General features: G+C 35.1%; 2 protein-coding genes across 2 annotated transcripts; one reads left to right on the forward strand and one right to left on the reverse strand.

The window, feature by feature from the left end:
• Positions 1-12,873: 12,873 nt before the first annotated feature.
• LOC125193618 (protein LNK4-like) lies at positions 12,874-15,154 on the forward strand. The gene is made up of 6 exons (XM_048091451.2): positions 12,874-13,031; positions 13,781-14,007; positions 14,085-14,217; positions 14,315-14,431; positions 14,503-14,642; positions 14,771-15,154. Exons 2-6 carry the CDS (start codon positions 13,784-13,786, stop codon positions 14,967-14,969), a joined length of 813 nt encoding a protein of 270 aa, XP_047947408.1. The 5' UTR covers positions 12,874-13,031; positions 13,781-13,783; the 3' UTR covers positions 14,970-15,154.
• LOC125193619 (basic blue protein-like) lies at positions 15,123-15,921 on the reverse strand. The gene is made up of 2 exons (XM_048091452.2): positions 15,652-15,921; positions 15,123-15,547 (listed from the first exon to the last, which is right to left on the reverse strand). The coding sequence occupies exons 1-2, from the start codon at positions 15,824-15,826 to the stop codon at positions 15,207-15,209; spliced, it is 516 nt and encodes a 171-aa protein (XP_047947409.1). The 5' UTR covers positions 15,827-15,921; the 3' UTR covers positions 15,123-15,206.
• Positions 15,922-20,869: the final 4,948 nt, after the last annotated feature.

Raw genomic sequence — 20,869 nt, forward strand, 5'->3', positions numbered from 1 at the left:
CACAAACTAAAGTTGCATAAAATCCCGTGCCGCCCAAGGAAGGGGTCATCTTCCTTAGGACGGAGGGAGTACATTTTAGTAACATTGTATTGCACGGTGTCTAGCGGGTTTGAGATGTTATATACGTTAGCTGGAAGTTGTTTCATCTCTAGGGATAATACGTCAATCCATGATCATTAACCATGATGTAATTTGTCTTGCGGAAAGAGGATTTTTCTATACAAGACTTATAGTTCGGTTTATTTAATAATTTTCGTTGTAATCTCCATTTTATTTTTTGTTGTTTTTGTTCTTTGATTGCAATAGTTAAAGTACTGTGTGTTATGGTTTGAGAATTTTATTCCAATATTACAATTCTTAGAGAGGGAAAAATTGTAGTAACATCCTTAACTCGAAACATGCAGTTCCTGATTCTCGAATATAGTTATTTTGTTAAAAGTGTGATTCATTATATTTAGTAGAGAGATATGAAGGCTTGTATTAAACATATTTTTCAAAAGTGTGATATACTCTCTTCGCTTCCCAAATAATTGTGTTTTGTCTTGATTCCATTTTAAATATGTTTAATTTTATGACTTTAGGTGCGAAATGAATTGAGGAGTATAGGTTTATTGAATTGGTTAACACTATAGTAGTACATTTTACTATTTTTAAATCGTATATAATTATATTGTTTCTAATTTTAATTAATCAAGTAACAATTCAAAACTATATAACGGAAAAAATATTCCGTAGTGACACGTGGGTTAACACTAGTTAGACTAAAGCTCAACTTGATATGTAAAGTTGTCTTTCAATTTGATCTTTGTTTGAATTTGAATATGTTATTTTCATCTAGTGGACTTAGTTTATGGAGAATAGTAGTAGCTTTTAATATATTGTTGAAACCTTTGTACTTTTATAGTATAGCAAGGATCTGGGTACGAGCAATCAGACCGTCATATCAAAATTGACATCAGCTCCAACACCTGGACTTGTAAGAAACAACACAACATGAGAGAATTTTTTTTGGTGGTTCTGAATCACCTTTTCGATCATAAGCAAAGCCGTTTCTTGTCCCTCGTTGGACACATCAAAACACAAACCAAAACAAACTATTGTAATCTGTAAACAAGTTTCGAATTTCTCGATTATTAAATCTAGGGGTGGGTTAACCGACCCTAAAAATTGGTAAAAAAAAGTAACCAGAACCAACATGATCTCTAGTTCGGTTACTTAATTAATCGACTCAGTTAGAATCAGTCGATTATCGGTTATAACCGAAATAATTGAATTGCTCATGGTTACTTCAAATGATGCAAATCATGTTAGTTTTGAATTTGATAGTCTAATTGGTAGATGGGGCTACATGAGATATTTATGATGCAGAAAGTCCATGACCTTATTTATGTTAGTTAAAATAGGAGTATTATTAATGAGAAAGTGAAAGAAAATGAAAATCAACGGGTGGCATTAAGTTTTAGCAGTATATGTCATTAAACTAATTGTTTGAAATAAAACTGCAAGTGAGTTGCTCTCGAAGATCTCCATGCTTCCTGAAACTCAAAACAATAGATCTATTCCATCCGGGCTCCAAATAGAAATATAATAATAGAAATATAATGTAGCATTTTATTGACTTTCCTACGTTAATTGAGTAAATGGGATATCTTATTTTTAAAATAATTTTTAGGCATTTTATTAATTTTGAAAGATCTTACTTTTAAAATAATTTTTAGGCAATTTTTATTGATTTTTGACTTATTTTGTGATAAATGTGCAAAATAGACTAAAAAGGGGATGAAAAAGGTCAAAATCTGGAAGCTGGAGAAGAAGCCCAACCCAGAGGCCTGCTGGACCCATGGCAGCGGTCGCTGAAACGAGTCCAGAGAGCTCTGAACGTTTCTAGCGGCCCGCGGCCCTCTAGTCCCGGTCGTGCACAACAGCCTCAGTTTAATCTCTTTTTTCCGGATATTCTGAAGTCCAATCAGAGTGTGCTACATATCGTTCTCTTCGTCTTTGAAAAATCTTCACGATGATACATATAATATATCAATTAGATTTATTTGGTGAAAATTATGGTCATTCTACGAACGTCGCGAAATGTTGTCAAGTGCTTAATTAAGACGGAAATTCAAGGAAAAAAATTATTACCTTGTTAAGCCAAATCTTTACCTTAACTTATGGAACACGAAATTTACCTTCTCCAAACCTTTTTTCACGCCTATAAATACAACAAAACTCATAATATTCACCATTCACCGCCTCTAAAATTGGGGAGCCTCCTCCATCTCCTGGGGTTTGAATCCCCTTGCACAGCGGAATACTTGTACAAAACAAATAAATCAGACGTAGGATCTATTTGACAGATTATGAGATTAATCTATTCACATGTTAACATAAAATTGCATGCTAGATTGCAAATAATCATGCTTAAAGAAAATAAATCATAAACATGAATAATTTGGTTTAGAGGTACGAATTTGATTCTCCAAAGAATCGTCGATTGCTTGCGCCTTCTACACGTGATGATCTTCAATACGAGACCACAGATCTTCTAACTGGTTCCCGAATTGTATTTTGAAATCAGTGTAGGATGATCTTATCAAAATACTGGGACTCGAATAAAGAAGACATTAATTCCTCACGGAGCTGGAAAAGATGAAAATTTTCGTCTCCTACTGTAGAGAGGAGAGGGATGAAAATTATCAATAAAATTAAGAGTATTTTATGTCTTGTTTATTCTCCTATTTATAATAGTTACATATTGGGCCCAGTTAGGTATCTATGGAGGTTTGAATGTGGTCTCCCCCAATTAGCTTTACTAATTAAATTGAACCCAAAATTTAATATAAGCTCATATTGGAATATCAGTATCAGCCACTACAGTAATAATATTGCATTGTCCATCCAAATCCGAAATCACAAGTAATCCAGGTTTCCATTTTATTTAAATGTTTATTTTCCGCGCTTACGATATAAATATCCATTAATTAATTAAAGTCTGCTATGGATTTTATTAATTAAGATCTTATTCATTCCAAGAGTGGACTCAACAAGAAACACTTATTTATTATTCATGGAATAATTATATTCCAACTGGCTAGTTTCCGAATAATAAAACCTTGTTCGAGCTTCTCTTGAGGACATTATCAAACCAGACTCACCAGGCATGCGATTCAACATAATAGCAATCCTAGCACCGCTAGATATTAATTACCACTACCCAAGATATCAGGATTATTGGGTTGCGAAAAACCCGCACCATTTGATAAGTCAAAGTAATGCATAATCAATATCATATGTTCAATGCTAACGTATGTAGATTAAGAAATAGTTATTTATAAAGACTTCGCCTTTCAGTAGATAGCATAAAGAGATGTCTTGCTGTTAGATCCATTCAGTGTTATACCACACTAATGTCATTTTATTTCAGTAAGGCTTTAGACATATCAGACTGACATTGCAACCTTTCGCGAAAGGTAGCCAAAGTCTAGGTTGTGAAATTCTTCTTTCTCTTTTGCAAAGCATTACATAGAACCGACTGTAGTTACCTTAAAGTGGACAACACCCACAACCAGTCTACTAAGCAAAAGACTTAGGTTTTGTTTGTTTCTTATGCATTTAATTGTTTGTAAAACATCTTATTGATGCGCTATTTATTAGCACTAAAAATACTTGCAAGTATACAAGGTAGATCTAGTATAGCTAAAGGTCAGTACCGGGATATCAAACACAGGGAATAAGATTGCAACTGTCTATCATATACTAAGCGTCATATACTATTTAGAGACACATGATTTTTGGTTTGATTTTATAAATGGTCATAAATAAATAAACAAATAATAGAAAATATAAAAATAACTAATATACAAAACAGGCTAAGGAATGTAGAGTTTTAGGAACCACAATCAAAAGCTATAATCCAAAAGACTTCCTTGAATTACGGTCTCTAGAGTTACTAAGCTATCACAAATGTAAAACTATATTCTCCCGAAGCATACAATTTGTAGATTGCTACCTAGAACCGAAGTGTCCTTCCTAGAACTAAGGCAACAACTCCTAAAAGCTCCTAAGATAAATTTGCTTCATTCAAAGGCTCAAATCTCCCGATTATATTGACAAAGACGTCAACTTCTCATTTTTCAAATTAAACTACTCATTTCCCAGGTATTATAGTAAAATCCACATGCATTCATAAGATGACCAATCAAACAAATATATAAGCACAAGAGAAATCGAAATAACTACAAGAGCTAACAAGGAAAAACAATTGAATTAATAACTCAAAATCATAACATGTTTACCAAAAATTCTACAAAAGATGTTTAACACTCATAGACAAGTAAAACAACAAAAAATACTAGACATGAAGAAAAACAAAACAAAATCCAAGGTTGAATTATGCAATCTTCAGTCTTCTCTTGCCTGGATCTGCAGAGCTCCGCTCCAATGGAGGATGGAAGAATAATATGTGGAATGTGGGATGGAAGAAGTATAGGGATGGAGAGAATTGGAGGCTCTGAGATGAATATTATGAATTAGGTATTCTCCAAGGTTTATAATTGGAAAAAGTATCCTCCAAGTAATGGGAAGCAAGGTAAATTCGAATTCTTCAATTAATAGGAGAGATTTGGCAACAATTTCTTTCCTTCCTTAATTTCCGCCTTATTTTGACTGCACTGCGCAACGTTCGTAAAATGACCATAACTTTCTCCAAAGAACTCCGATTTAGATGTTCAAGGTACCCACGCGAAGCTCTTTCGAAGACGAAGAGAGTGGTATATATTAAGCACTGATTGGACTTCAAATACGTTGGCAGATGGGCTCGAACAGAGGCTGCTGAACTTTAACACTTTTGCACATTTTTTCTATCCTTTTCTATTATTTATCAACAAACACATCAAAATACCAAAATATATAATATATGCAATTTAAGAACATAATTTGCAAGATTGACATTTAAAACGAACCAAATCTAGGCCTTAAAAACATGCAAATCCCGTGTTTATCACTTATAAATGCACAAGCAAACACAATGTAATAATAATACTGATTCTATTCGTGCGAAACTAGCTCGAATAATACTGAATCAGGTTAAAAGTGGATTATAGAATTTTTCGTATACAAACAAGATTCTATTCATGCTCGAAACATACTTTTTAGTATACCAAACCCAACACAACCCTAATCCTTCCACTTAAATTCCACTATTGTTCTTGCTTGGAGTGAAGATTGAAGACTAGAAGACTAGAAGACTCTACCTTTGGGTTTTATCTTTCTTGTTTTTAGGTTTTCATTGTTTTTCCTTCAAACTATGAATTTATGTTATTTGTCTATTAGTAACTAAATTTGTAGGATAGATGTGTTATTAACGACTTTGATTTATACTATTCCTATTTATTTAATATCCGTTTTATTCATTACTTGCTTCAATTCAAGTGTGTGATAATGTTTTATGTTTGAGTGACACATTCTGTGAACGATTTGTTGACTTGCAAAGTAATCGGGAGAGGATTTGCATGTTAGAAAAGCTTAGTCGACGCTACAATTATCCCCTTAAAACGGTACTTTTAATTCAAAGCGAGAACAATATGAGTCTTTTGTGCTTTTGAGAGTTGCAAATCTAGGATTGATGACCCTAGTGTATATGATCTACTTTGTGCTGTATAGGTAATATTATGTGACTCGTTCTAGTAAAGTATGAACTGTGCTAAGGTATTGTAGTTGGAGTTTGTATAAATTATAACTGTGAAAGAACATCCCTGGAATTCTCTTGCTTCATCTTCCTTTTCAGAACAAGTTAACTGCGATCTTTTACTGTTTTTGTTTATTTGCTTTCATTTATTGTTTTTCTAAGTTAAATTAAACCAAAAATTGTATGTCCAAATAGTGATAGAAGCCTCGTATTTGATAGCCAATCTGTGATTGTATTCCTTGTGTTCGATATGCTTTTATAAATCATAAAATTATTCGGCTAAATTTAAAGAAAACACATTTACGTCGATAATCCCAATCACGTTACATTATGTTTACGTCATAATTTGAAATACTATTTATATAAATTAGTTATTTTTCACTGATTAAATGAGTGGGGTAGTTCTAATTATATTTACCCCTCTGTCCCATAATAAGAGCCACATTTTGTCATTTTAGTTCATCCCAAAATAAGAGTCACATTTCATTTTTACCATAAATGGTAAATAGGTTCCACATTCCACTAACTCACTTTACTCACATTTTATTATAGGGCAAATTGTCTGTAAAGTCATGTAAAGTCATGAACTTTAACATAGTTTGGTTTTTCCCGTCAACTTTAAATGTTGTATGAAAAGTCATGAACTTTACCAAATTATGTAAATTTCTCATTCGACCCGATGACCCAATAGATTTCCGACACAATTACTTATCCTACGTGGCGCGCCGAAGACGTGACTTAGCAAAACTCCACTAATTTTGAGTATTTCTCTTCTATCTTTGCAATTTCTGCCCTTGGACTATCACAGACATACAAGTAGAACAAATGAAAACATACAAATCGAATTCAGCATACAAATCGACATACACATACAAATCGAATTCCACAAATCGAATTCAACATAAAAGTAGCATTAATTCTACAATACGAATTGAACCCTAAATTTTCTATTTGCCAAGTCAAGCTTCCGGCATATCACGTAGGATAAGTTTGTGTCGGAAATCTATCGGGTCGGATCGGATGGGAAATTTACACAGTCTGGTAAGTTCATGACTTTTCATACAACATTTAAAGTTCACGGGTAAAACCAAACTATGACTTTATAGGCAATTTGCCCTTTATTATAAACCAATACAAAAAAAGAGGTTCATATTCCATTAACTTTCTCAACCCCCTATTCTTTACATTTTTTAAATTCGTGCCTATACTAAATGTGACTCCTATCGTGGGACAGAGGGATTTTTTTTTCTTTTTCATAATCTACTTAAATAGTCCCTATATTCGGTATAAATGTCTCATTTTTTCTTTTTTCATTCGTTTATCATTAAATATCTTATTTTACTTTTACTATTTTTAGTTAAAATAGACGCAATATGATACGATGAGAGGTCGTATCTGCACGTCCTGCGAAGGTTGCCGAGATGGGAGTCCGTCGAGCAGCCACTGACTGTTAGGGTTTCCATTAGGAAAGAGTTTCTTGCGAGGAAAGAAAATAACATGTAGGAAACATAGGGCAAATTCTGATATATTGATTGTGTTTCTTAGTGTATGAAATCGCTTTTTCTATTAACTAAGGACCCTAGGTTTGGTTTGACTCGATCAATTCCGGAAAAGAACCAACAAGAAAATCTGAGATGGAGCTTATAATTTCGTTCGACTCTAATAATATTAAAATAGTTTCAGCAAAAATAAATAATTAAATATCAAAAAAAGAAAATAAAACACTCGACATAATCTGCTAACATTGCGGGTCTCCTTGACTAACGCTTTGGGCGTCCGGCTTCATCATAACCTCCTTGGGAGACGGTTCGTCTGGGCTAACGACGTCCGATTTGTCTGAGATAGCGTCGTTACCGGTCTCTTCCAACTCTCGCGGTACCTCCTCATCCTCTTCATGCGTGATCAATGCATCCTCTGGTGGTGTGGCCATTGGCGGACACACGTTCAAGAGGGGAGGGGCTTAAGCCCTTCCCAAAATTTTCTTTTTAATATATTTTTATTGTAAAAAATTTCAATTTTTTTTAAAAGTATCTTCAGCCCTCACTAAATTGATGTCTTTGAAGTCTAATGGTTGAAGATTTATTGGAAAGGAGGGGCTGAAAATTAAATTTACGGAGAAAACTACCTACATTTCATTAATGGCCGCTCGGTAGAATTGGGAAGAAGAGAATAAACTGTTAAACTTAAAATGAATATAATAATAATAGAGTTGAAAATTTCAATTGCCTACTTATTCATTAAATACGTGGCTGTGGCATATATTTAGATTTAAAATAGGAGTAATTTAAAAAGTGCCACTAAATTTAAAGTTATCATCCATTCAATAGTAACACTTGTAAAATTGTATCCTAAATTGACACTACCGTTTTTTATTCAAATGACTATTGAAAACTGAAAAGGGTTTCCCAAAATAGTTAAATTTGTGTTGGATTAGTTTTATGTAAAATTTATGTATGCATTTTTTATAATAATTATTACTCCATATATTTCTTTTGTTCTAAAATAATATATAAATTTGTAAATAACAAGAGTTTTAATATACAATTAGTAAAATAAGAGTGATGAAAAAAAAGCAAGAGAGAGAAAAAAGACAGTAGAAATAGTATTAATGGATTGTGGAATCCACATTATTAGTCGTAGTAGAAACTTTCATATTAATACTCTAATTTTCGGGATGACCCGAAATAGTAAAACTAATCTTTTTTTTTAGGATGGATGAAGTATATTTTATATATATACTTCATCCATCTGTAAAATGTTGTCCACATCTCAGCGCGGATTTTAAGAAATACGAAGAAAAGTGAGTTGAAAAAGTTAATGGAATATGGATCCCACATTTATATATTAGTTTTACGATAGAATGTGCATAATGATTTAGATGAAAGTGGACTCCATAAAAAAAAATGTACAACAAAGACGGACCAAAATGACAAAAATGAACAATATTTCACAAACAGAGGAAATATGTATATTTTGTTAACAATAAAATTTTTTAGTAAAGCCCCTACTAAAATTTATTTCTGCGTCCGCCACTGGGTGTGGCCGATATTGTACCCGTACCAAAATACATTCCAGGAATATACCTTGTAGGCGGTGGCTGATGGGACATGGAGGCATCCGCAGTTCCCTCACATCATATTTCAACGATCTCATCTTCATCACTATGTACGAACTCCGTACAAGTGGGCGATGGCGGTGACCGATTGGACGTGGAGGCATCCGCAGTTCCCTCACATTGTATTTCAACGATCTCATCTTAATCACTACATACGAACTCCGTACAAGTGGGCAGTGGCGGTGGTTGATGGGACGTGGAGGCATCCGTTGTTCCCTTCGGGCTTGTTGACCTCTCCGCCACGGGCGTGGAGATGTCGAGTGATGAGAGGTGCAGAGGTCTTCAAGCATTGTGCTCTTATGTTTGACCTCATCTGCAGATTAATTAAAGACCTCATTAGATAAAGATTTGCAATAGTAATATTAGTTACAAAAAGGAAGGTGATTGCAAAACCTATGTTGTTACCGTGCGAATTTCAAGTTACTGTGCAAATTCCAAGTCATTCTTTCATAGACAACCTATGTTACCATGCGAATTTCAAGTTACTGTGAGAATTCCAAGTCATTCTTTCATATACACATAAATTATTCATTCGTTAGGGTTTAGCTTTCTATATTCATGATGTGCTAGAATGATTTCTCAACTCGATATGTAACCACCGTGCGAATTTCAAGTTATTCTAACATTAACATAAAATTAATTTAACACGTTACTTAATTAACTAAGCAAATGTATATTTTATTAATATTTTGGGTGAATGTAGATATTCTAAAAAATGTATACTACAAATCAGGTTCTCCATGTAACTCTATATAAATATTTTTGTTTTAACTTTTGTAATAGATGTAATTAAGTGAAATGGTTGATACTAGTATATTTTAATTGTATTCCTAAAATTATGATAGTTTTATTTGTTAGTATTCTTCGCCTCACAATAAAAGTATTATTTTGTCATATTTGTTAGTCTCATAATAAAAATCTTATTTCACTTTTACAATAAATGGTAAGTAGGTTTCACATTCCACCAATTTATTCCACTCACGTTTTATTATAAAACCAATATATATAAATGTGACCCACATAGCACAACTTATTCAACCTACTTTTCTTTACATTTCTTAAAATTTATGCCCAAATCAAATAGGACTACTATTGTCGGACGGAAGGAGTAATCGTAATCACGGTTGATTGGGAAAACAAAAAAAAATTTTTTATAAATATTCATCAAATAAGATTACATAAAATAGTCATAATTTGGTAATTTGTAGGATTAGATCTTACTAGGACACATACTCAGTTTTGATAAATTTTGCTATACTTGTAATGAGTTGCAATGAGAGACGTAAATCACTAAAAAATACTACTCCAGTATGTAGGTTGTACTCTGTGATCTCTAAAATATTAAATTATGTTTTACTAATATTAACCATATTTTTTTATTCTTGTTTTTCTTTTATAAATTTAGATCAGATATTCTTGATATAAAAGTGTATGATCGTATTTGTTGTTTTAAAATGGAAGATGCAGTCTTTGTATTGAAATCAATGATCCAAAAAAGAGGAGGAAACTCCCTTAATTTCAAATCGCCTAGTTTTTATAATTATATTAACTATAAATATTAAACATAACTAATGAAATAAATCCACAACCATGAGTGAGAGCTTGCTCAGATTCGGCCAAGCTATGTCACTTAATTTAATTGGTGATACTTTCTTTTTATCACTTACTAATACTAATCTGACCATAAACATAAACTTTATGGAACGTGATTAAATTGGAATGGGAGATTTTTTTTTCCTTCCTTGTAAGGCCATTAATTTGGTGAATGGCCAAACCTCTTGCTTTGCATAGAAAATGTAGCACATGAAATTGCCTCCATGCCTTAAACGTTTAATTACTACAAATGCAATACTTAGCCATGTGGCGATTAAAAGCTTCACGTTGAAGCGCTTTTTCCATATTGATGAAAAGCGTGGTTTCAAAGTCACGTGTCCCAGCACATGCGCGCCTAGATATATTGCACCAATAAGCTTGCAGTTTTTGATGGAGCTTCCTCGTCCACTACTTCACCCTTGCGGTAGGGCCCACTCAATTCTCAGCCACAAATTCCAAAATATGAGTAGACACGTTTTCCTCGACCTCCCCAAATTGCCCCTCACATCACTCCTCACCCTGTGGCAATATTGGATCAGAGAGTATTATTTTGTTATTCATTCTTTGGATATAAAATTATCTAATATAGATAGAGCATCCAAATTGTGCAATAACAAATTATTTTTAATCCTTAATTTTCTCAAGTAATAATAATAATAAACCGTAATAGTAATATATAAATTTTGATGAACAATTGCATTGACTGAAGATATTAAAATGACCATATTATTAGAATATAATGACCTTTATAATTTTTTTATTTTAAAGAAATTAAGTGGAGAGTGGGTCAAAAAATATGGCTGAATATAAATTGTCACTACTTTATACCCCGATAAATTGATCACATAGAAAAATATCCAATTAATTTCATCAAAGTTAGTAGTATATCCTTTTAATTTATAGCTATTGCTAGAAAAATATCCAATTAATTTCATCAAAGTTGTTGTTTCCTTTTAATTTATAGATATTGCTCCACATCATATTATCCTTAACATATATCAACTTCATTACTATTTATATTATTCGATCCAACATTTCTTCATTTATACTAAACACACATTTGTTTTAAAAATTAGGAATAGTTACTTTTCTCTTCAGTATATCTCGTACTCTTTTCTTTCGCTTAAAAAACTGGTGTGAAGCTTATGAATAGTTAAAGAAAGATATAGGGGAGAGATACGGCTGTAGATTCGACAATGTGCAAGTACTCGTGAAAGATATCCGAATTTTGCCCAATAGCAAGCTGTTGGATTGCAGATGTATACTCTTGCAGTGTTGTAAGACTCTGCCAACGTGTGGAGTCTGGTCGTTCTTGGAAGTACTCGTCACGGGTGCCTACGTAGTTGCGATTCGCAAAAATAAATCTTGGCTCATTTGGAAATGACGTCAAAAGTATTCCTCTTCCCACCGTGGTTGTTCGAAAAATTAATCCCAAATGAACATTTGGACACTAAAAAAAACTTAGTTTTTAAGGACATAAAAATTGAGACCCACTTACTTGCGTTAGAAAATGTTAAAAAATAACAAGAATTTAGGATGAAAAAAAAGGTGTTCCTAAATGAAGGGCAAATTACTTAATCTTTTGTTTTTTAGGACACTTTCATTTGCGTCCTCTAATTTTGGTTGGGACACTAACGATAAAGACACTTTTTAAAATGTTGGTGATATATTTACAAACACAAATTAACGTTCTTAATTGAATTAAAAAATATTCTTAATAGTTTTTTTTTTTGTAGTGGGACAACTTCCTCTGGATCACAATGGATGTAGTGTTGGGTTCTTTGTGCAGGAGATGGAGGAGCAACAAGGTTGTCGTAATACTCTTTATAACACCGCTCCGCTAAGGCAATCAATTGAGCTATTTTCTCATTGTTACTTACACTTGAATTGATAATGAAAATTATAGAAAAAAAGTGTGACAAGATAATTTTTTTGATGTAAAAAAATATGCAATGAATAAGTAATTTATAGATGATTTTGGAATAAATTGGAGGATAAAAAAAAAAAAAAAAAATGGATGAATGGCAATGTAGCGGACTAGCGGTTATATTTGAAAAAATGAGAAATTTTAATTAATTTCAATTTTTTTTAAACAATCAAAACACCGGCAGCGGCTCGACCCCTCCTCGTCGAGGAGAAGATGCTTGCAATGCGTCTCCCCGTTTCTCGTCTCACCAAGATGAGCCCAAGATATTTGTTTCTCATAGTTGTGGATGCCACAGAAATAAGTCATAATTTTCTTTTTCGTCCGTAGCATCAATATCCATTTATGAAATTTTATTTCTTATTCTCTTTTACTTTATTATTTATGGGTCGGACCCTCCATTGCGTAACTTTAACTATTTCCTTTTCATTTTCTCAAACTTTACTAATTATGCATTTAAATTCACATTACCTTTAAATAATCTATTGGATTGAGGGAGTAAATAAAACCATTACTCGGCACGAGCGAGATGTGCTTATTAGATAATCCACAGAGAATGAGTAGTAACTGAGCTAAGGAAGGGCAAAAATGTCCGTTGAGACACAACAGAAAACCATAAATAGAAGCTTTGTTTTTAGTTCAGACTGTAAAGGTTACTGTTAAGGTTTTCTGCCCTTGAATTGAAAGAAAGCCTCACACAATTTAACAAAGATTACGAACTGGTAATCCCTTACTCCTTTGGCTACTTGAATTTTGTTTGTGTTTTATGATCAACTCCTCACATAAAAATCTCAGCCTTAATCTGATTAAAGTCATGTGTTTTTTCGCTGCTTGAGGGCTCTTGCTTTAATTTCTATAGTAGTATTTCTTACACAGCCTGAAATAATTCATCGTCATGCTAAACTGAGTTTGACAAAGTGTTTAGATTTGATATCTTTTGTACATGCCTAAATCTAGGCACTTCGTTGATTCAGATTGTAGTCAGTGTTTACTTGCTTGGAGCAAAAAGAAACTCATGTAATTTTGACATACTACCTCTGTCCACGAAAAACAGACAAAATTGTAAATGACACGAGTTGCACTGCATAATTGGTAAAGTGAGCGAGATGGAGGGAAAAAGGGGTGGAAGTAGTGTTAGTAGATTGTGGGGTCCACATTTAGAATGACGTGGATGATTTGTATTTGTTTAAAAGTTTCCATATTTAGAATTGGTCTAATTTTGGTGGACGGTCCAAAATGGTAAAATTAGTCTATTTTTGTGGACGGAAGGAGTATAAAAATAATTAGATGCATGAGCTAGGATTTGCTTTGAGAATGGAATATGTCTACTTGGTTTTTAACTTCATATAAGTGAGAAATAAACGAAAACAGCTTGGCCCGCGGATAGCTTTTGTTGCGTGGAATTGCAATGCTTTTAGGGGACGGAGGGAGTATTCTCGTGTTTTTTGACATGTGTGTAATACATAATCAGGCCATGGAGTGGTACTATGGCAGAGGCGACGAAGATGTGACAGTCCCAGAAGATGAGGAGGGGCTTCGATCATGGGGCGATAGGTGGCCTTCGTGGGTTGGAAACTGCAGCTCATCGTCAGAGGTGGAGCAACTCCACCACCCCATCATGTCTAGCCAGCAGAGTGATGATTGGGATGTTCATCTCAAGGATCTTCCCAAAATTCAAGAGGCTGATGACATTTTCTTGTACTACTATCACTTATCCTCTAATTTACTTCATGTGTGCATAGATCCAAAGCCCTGATCCTCCGTTGTCTATGTAGCGATTCGCTTTTCAAAGTGGGCGAGGGGTCTGAGAATATCGCACAAACCTCAAGCTGGAACGACGTGATGACCTTTGATTTTGGTGATTATGTCCGAGACACTACAAGCACACCCCATTTTTCACACCAACAGGTTGTTTACCACTCTTTTTGAACTGATCATTCATGCTTTGGCTTATAAACTCTCAACTATCCAAGTAATTAACTGATATTGGCACTCGACATTCCAGGAACCGGAGGCTGAAATACGCATGTTTGAACAACAATCTGATCAATGTGAAGATACGAATGAGTATATATCCATGGACGAATCTGCGTTACTGGAGCTACAGCATTTGACTCAGCAGGTAAATTGCCAGTCTGATATCTCCATATAAATTATGTCTTTACTAATTGAAGATGCTTATTAATTTGATAGTTGGCCGAGACAACCAGAGTTTGCTTTCGCGATTCTCTGTACCGCCTGGCAGAGAACTCGAGATACCAGACAGAATGCAGTCAGAATGGAAAACAAGCCATGTACAACTGCAAACCAATTTCTAGCTCTGGACTATCCAGGTATAAATTAAATTCTCTACATTGTTAGTACTACCATTTTTCAATCATGTCTTTCTTTGCTAAATAATTATTTGATATGATATAATCATCATTTGAGATTGAGCTGATGATCTATTTATTGCATCCAGGTCTCATGAATCCAACTCTGAGGACATGAAATCCATCGACAGAACAGTTGCTACGCTCTTGTTCACCACGATGCAGTTGTGCAATTCAACTTCAACAACGTCAGATCTCGATAACAAGGCCAACTCGTATTGGTGCGATCCATGCTCCTCAGCTCCGTCTCTGCCAGGAGGTGACGCTGAGGTCCCAACATTCAATTAGATGGATTGACCATTTCTACAACCTCTCCCTCGGTTGGGATCAATAAAAACTCGACCGGCTAGCCATGGTGTAAAGAAAATAGGTATTTCTTTTTCGTATTCGGTTTGTTTTATGGGAGGGAGCTCTGCTTTTGTACAACTCAAGAAGATACAGTTTTGTTGGAAGGAAAATCATTTGATTTATTATGTACTATAGTATATGTTACAACATTAAATACACAAGTTGAGATTTAAATTCCTAATAAAGCATGAATATGAGAGGTAATGCTGCCACTCCGATATTGTGAACCACCTTCCTATTTATCGAGACAGCAGAACTCGGGGGCGCTGGTGCCCTCGTGGGGGTGGGGGTGGTGTTATTGCTTGTAGAAGCTTCTAGAACAGTGGTGGAAAATCTCATGCCGCCGATGCAGTGGCTGTCTTTGTCACAGATGAAATTGTACTTCTTTGCGTCGGTAAGCCTAATTTCGTCGTTGCCACTCTCGTAAATGGCAATTACACCGTCACTGGCATTGCACGATCTGTAGGTCGCATCGGTTACTTCTTTCACGTTGTGTTGCGCTTTCGAGTACTTAAACACTGTGTTCGTGTTGCATATCAACGATAATAGAAACTGTAAGTGAATGATTTAGTGTATGAATATTTAGTAAGTATTGAGAGAGTATGAGAGTTGAAGATCAAACCTAGCACATCTCCCACAGTAAAATTGTATTTTTGGGACCAACTGAGGAAATTAGTCCCTGTGCCTGAGTTCCATCCACTTTCATCACCAACTCTATACACTTCACAAACACCAAAATCAAGTAACAAGAGATGGATCATAAATACTGAAAACTTTAGTATTTTGATTCCTTCCATATCTACCAACTAGCTAAGCATAAAGCACAGGAGAGGAATGAACAAAATGTTATCTTTTTCTCTAGTTGAGAAGATTAAATGCGATTTGTACAGGCCGGAAGGTTTCTTGAGAATTGATTAAATATTATATAATCACAACTCTAGTTAGACACTAATTTAAAAAAGAGGTGCAGTTGGAACATTTCGTGTCAACTCTATAAGATTGTTAATTACTTCTATTAATCAAATCCAAGTTGGGGGGGGGGGGGGTGTTTATATATATGGTTGGTCCATGTATTTGTCATCCCTATCCAGTATCCAACATTAATAATCATTACAAGATTTAGTCTGAAGATTGACATTTAATTGGATTTGTTTGTGACATGATTTGATAAAATGGAATTTAAAAGCAATATGCAAGGTTATTAATTACAAGATATAGACTATATTAGGTGGGTTGTCGTCGTTGATTTGGGACGCGGGTATTGGAATACCCAACCCAGTAATTACTTATGGACATTTTTATTACTGCTAAAATATTATAGCGAGCGGGTATTGGAATATACCAAGTAATTATTAATGGACATTTTTATTAGTATTAAAATATAATAGCAGTAAGATGTTATGGTGCGTTATATTACTAATTCATTTTAAAATTGCTAACTACAATAAGCTTTATATTATCAAATTAAGTGTTAAGATTATTTAGTGTAAAAAAATGTTATGTCAATTAACAATAAATTATTGTTAACTAAATTTTTTAAAATATCTTAAAAATTTAAATATATATAACTATTTCAGTTTATATTATTTTTTTCACAACATATATCAAATTAAAGATAATTTCATGATAATTTTATAAGAATACCAACCACATCCTACATGCATATGATTCGATGTTAATATTTGATAAAATTTTGTAAATGTTCATATATTTTGTAAAACAGTTTTACATCAATACAACTTACATAATATGTCAATATAATGATTGTACAATATCAACATGAAATTGTATTAACATTGTCATTCTAGGTGTTGATATATTTAATACACTATATAGACAGTTAGTTCCTAAACCTTAATTTGATAGTTGTTATTTATTTTTAATTGTATTAAAAAATAAAAAATGAAACTACACATGACAATTTATAGGTCATTAGATCTCTAAAATTCATAATCTTAAATTAATTGTAGTTAGAAATTGATCACATCTCACAAGTCTATAATATAGTTATGACAGTACAAAGTATCGCATCCACAAAAATAAAAAATCTAATTTTAATTATTATAACTAAAATTCTTATACTGTCAAGACTACCTGATTAATTATTAACTACGTACTCCTTATAAATTGAAAGACAAATTGTCGTTTAAATCATAACTTTTGATTGGCTTCTGGTCTATTCCATAACTTATAAAATTAGCTCATTAAATTATAATTTTTGCACATTTCTCAGTGTGTCTCCGGTGACGCCCTTCCCACTAGGACTTCCCACACAAACTTCATGCCACGTCATCACTAGAACTTCCCATTTCACTAGGACTTCCCATTGCACTAGAACTTCCTGCAATAAAATTAATAAATTCACAATTAAAATTAAAATTTACGGAATTAAAATTTCGACACGAGCCGTATTTATAGAGTTTTTTTTTTTTTTTTTTTAAATTAATTTTCGGTGGGACGTCCGAGTGAGACGTCCTACCCACGCCACAGTGGCGGACGTCAGGTAGGACGTCGGGCTGAGGGGCGAGGACATGGGACGGACGTGGACGCCCTTCCCCTTCACTACGGCGGACGTCGGGTAGGACGTCGGCGACGTCCTATCCGACGTCCGCCATTGGATCCGCCATTGGAGACACCCTCAATTGTCACGTACAATTAATAATATGATTACAATTAACAATATGATGCTTAATATCTGATACTAAATTAAATTACAAGAATAAAAAAGACAAAGAAAGAGATCTATAGTTCAAACTCATCGTTCTCTTTCTACAAATAAAAAATATAACTATGATTAAACATAGAGATCTCCAAATAAATTTCATTGTGAACTGTCACATACAATTAATAATATGATTACTGTTGGTTTTTAGGACTTACAAGAAGGAATACAAGAGCTAACTGAATCGAAATTACAAAAGAGGATTCGAAACCAAATAAACTGTAAAACAGGAAATGGCCGAGTCGAGGGTCCTCTTTCCGCGTCATACTGACGAGGTGGCATCCCGCTTGGCTCGCTGACGTGGAAACGGTGGTGGTCTAAAAAGAACTAGACCCACTAGACTTGGGCCAAGCCCGCAACTAGGCCCAAGCACCAAGCCCACGACCAGGCCCAAAGAACAGCCCAAAGACCACCCAAAGACCAGTTGCCAAGATCCAAGATCCAAGTCCAAGTCCAAGGACACGGGCTCGGGCTCGAGGCTCGAGGCTCGCGGCACGCGGCTCGCGGCGGGACGGGCGGCGGCGGCGGCGCGCGCGTGTGGGCTCTACAGCCCATCTTAGTCCACTATAACTATTCCATGTAATAATCCTTCTTATTAAATACTAGTTTAATAAGGTTGTAACTTCCAACGTGGGATAATTAACTCTCTTAATTATTCCCTAAGCTTCTCTCATAGCTCATTAAGTTTGCAATTTTGCACAACTTTAATCCCTTATTTCTCACTCACCGGGAATCAGATTTGAGAAAATGAATATACCACGGTCATCTACTCCGAACGTAGATCGACGCTATATTATTTAATTTCATAAAATTAAATATCTCGTTGAAATTATAATTGGTCAAAGTTCATTGACCGCATAGATTCCAACAATCCCCCACATGAGTGGAAATAGCCAAATGCAAATGCATGCAGACACAAGCTCAACCCTTGAGAGGTATGTAAGCATAAGGATATGTAGCTTTTAGCTTTGAACCTTCCATAGTCAACGCCATTGGATACACAGGCGGCCTAGTAGCGCGATGCTTTGAACTAGTCCCCCACGGCGTGCACCGAGACAATGGTGTTAACACTTAAACACCTCAACCTCATCCGTTCTCACGTTTTTGTGTCCTTTGCGGCCTTGGACACCACTTTGGATTTATAAGTGTGTAATTTGAAGCGGCCACACTTCACACTTACATAGGTGATTCCTACTCGAGTATCTTGCCCTACTTGGTCTCTTTGAGAACTCAATCTCCTTGAGATCCTTAGGAATCATTAAAAGTCATAGACTTATCCTCACCACAAGGCAAGTTTTCAAACACTCTATTGCTCTCTAGGGAATAGATGTAGATGAGTGTTTCTCTCGAACTCTCATAGCTTAGTTTTCCCATTGAACCAAGTTCTTGGGATCTCCAGTCATCATGGTTGGGTTACCACTAAGACAATTCTTTAGTTTGTGGATTTCAAACCCATTCCCACTAGCAACTTATTCATTTGATCACGGTTTAACCCTTTGGTTAGCGGATCCGCTAGATTATCTATTGACTTCACATAGTCAATTGTAATCACGCCTGTTGTGATCAAATGTCTTACGGTATTATGTCGTCGACGAATATGTCGAGACTTACCGTTATAGAAGCCATTATTTGCCCTACCGATAGCGGCTTGGCTATCACAGTGAATCAACACTGGAGGTACTGGCTTACACCAACCTGGAATATCCTCAAGGAAGTTCTTAAGCCATTCGGCTTCTTCCCCAGCTTTATCTAAAGCTATGAATTCTGATTCCATAGTTGAACAAGCTATACATGTCTGTTTCGTGGATTTCCACGAGATAGCACCACCCCCAATAGTAAAGACGTATCCACTTGTTGAAAGTGAGTCCTTATTGTCGGATATCCAATTCGCATCACAGTACCCTTCAAGTACCGGGGGGTATCTCGAAAAGTGTAGCCCATGATTTCGAGTATGTTTTAGATATCTCAAAACCCTTACAAGAGCTCTCCAATGCTCTTTGCTTGGATTACTCGTGTAGCGACTCAACTTGTTCACGGCACATGCAATATCCGGTCGAGTACAATTAGTTAAGTACATAATGCACCCAATGACCCGTGCATATTCTTCTTGTGCAACGGGTTCGCCCTTGTTTTTGCTCAAGTGAACATTGAGTTCAATTGGAGTCTTAACCGGCGCGCCATCATAGGCATTGAATTTCTTCAATATCTTCTCAACATAATGAGATTGGGTTAAGATGATTCCATCGGATGTTCTTAGAATTTTCATTCCAAGAATTACATCGGCTAGACCCATGTCTTTCATGTCAAAGTTTCTCTTTAACATGGCTTTTGTCTCGTTAATCACTTGAGTGTTACTACCCATGATTAACATGTCATCAACGTAGAGACACACTATAACGTACCCGTTATCAGTGCTCTTAATATAGACACATTTGTCACACTCGTTGATTTTGAACCCATTTGATAACATCACATTATCAAACTTCAAGTGCCATTGCAACGGCGCTTGTTTTAATCTATAGAGGGACTTAACCACTTTGCATACCTTCTTCTCTTGTCCGGGCACTACAAACCCTTCGGGTTGTTCCATATAGATTTCATCCTCTAGTTCACCATTAAGAAACGCAGTCTTAACATCCATTTGATGAATCTCAAGATTGTGCAATGCAGCAATCGCGAGGAGCACTCGGATAGATGTAATCCTCGTTACAGGTGAATAGGTATCAAAGAAGTCATGTCCTTCCTTTTGTTTAAAACCCTTTACAACTAGTCGGGTTTTATACTTATCCACTGTTCCATCGGCCTTATATTTTCTTTTAAGCACTCATTTGCACCCTAAAGGTTTGGCACCTTCGGGCAAATCAACCAACACAAAAGTGTGGTTTAGCAAAATTGAATCAATTTCGCTTTGAACAGCTTCTCTCCAATGTAACCCGTCTGGGCCATCGAAGGCTACTTTTATTGACGTTGGCTCTTCGTCCAACATAAAAGCAATGTAGTCAGGACCAAATGTTTTTGGTGTTCTGACCCTACTACCACGTCTTAGTACTGCATCACTTGGATCAGGCCTCACTCGCTTGATTTAGGCTCTTCATCCGCAGATTTAGAACTAGTGGCT

This window comes from Salvia hispanica, chromosome 4 (genome assembly GCF_029641045.1).
Source record: "Salvia hispanica isolate PSC_SH4W2 chromosome 4, Shi_PSC_v1, whole genome shotgun sequence".
Classification (NCBI taxonomy): Eukaryota; Viridiplantae; Streptophyta; class Magnoliopsida; order Lamiales; family Lamiaceae; genus Salvia; species Salvia hispanica.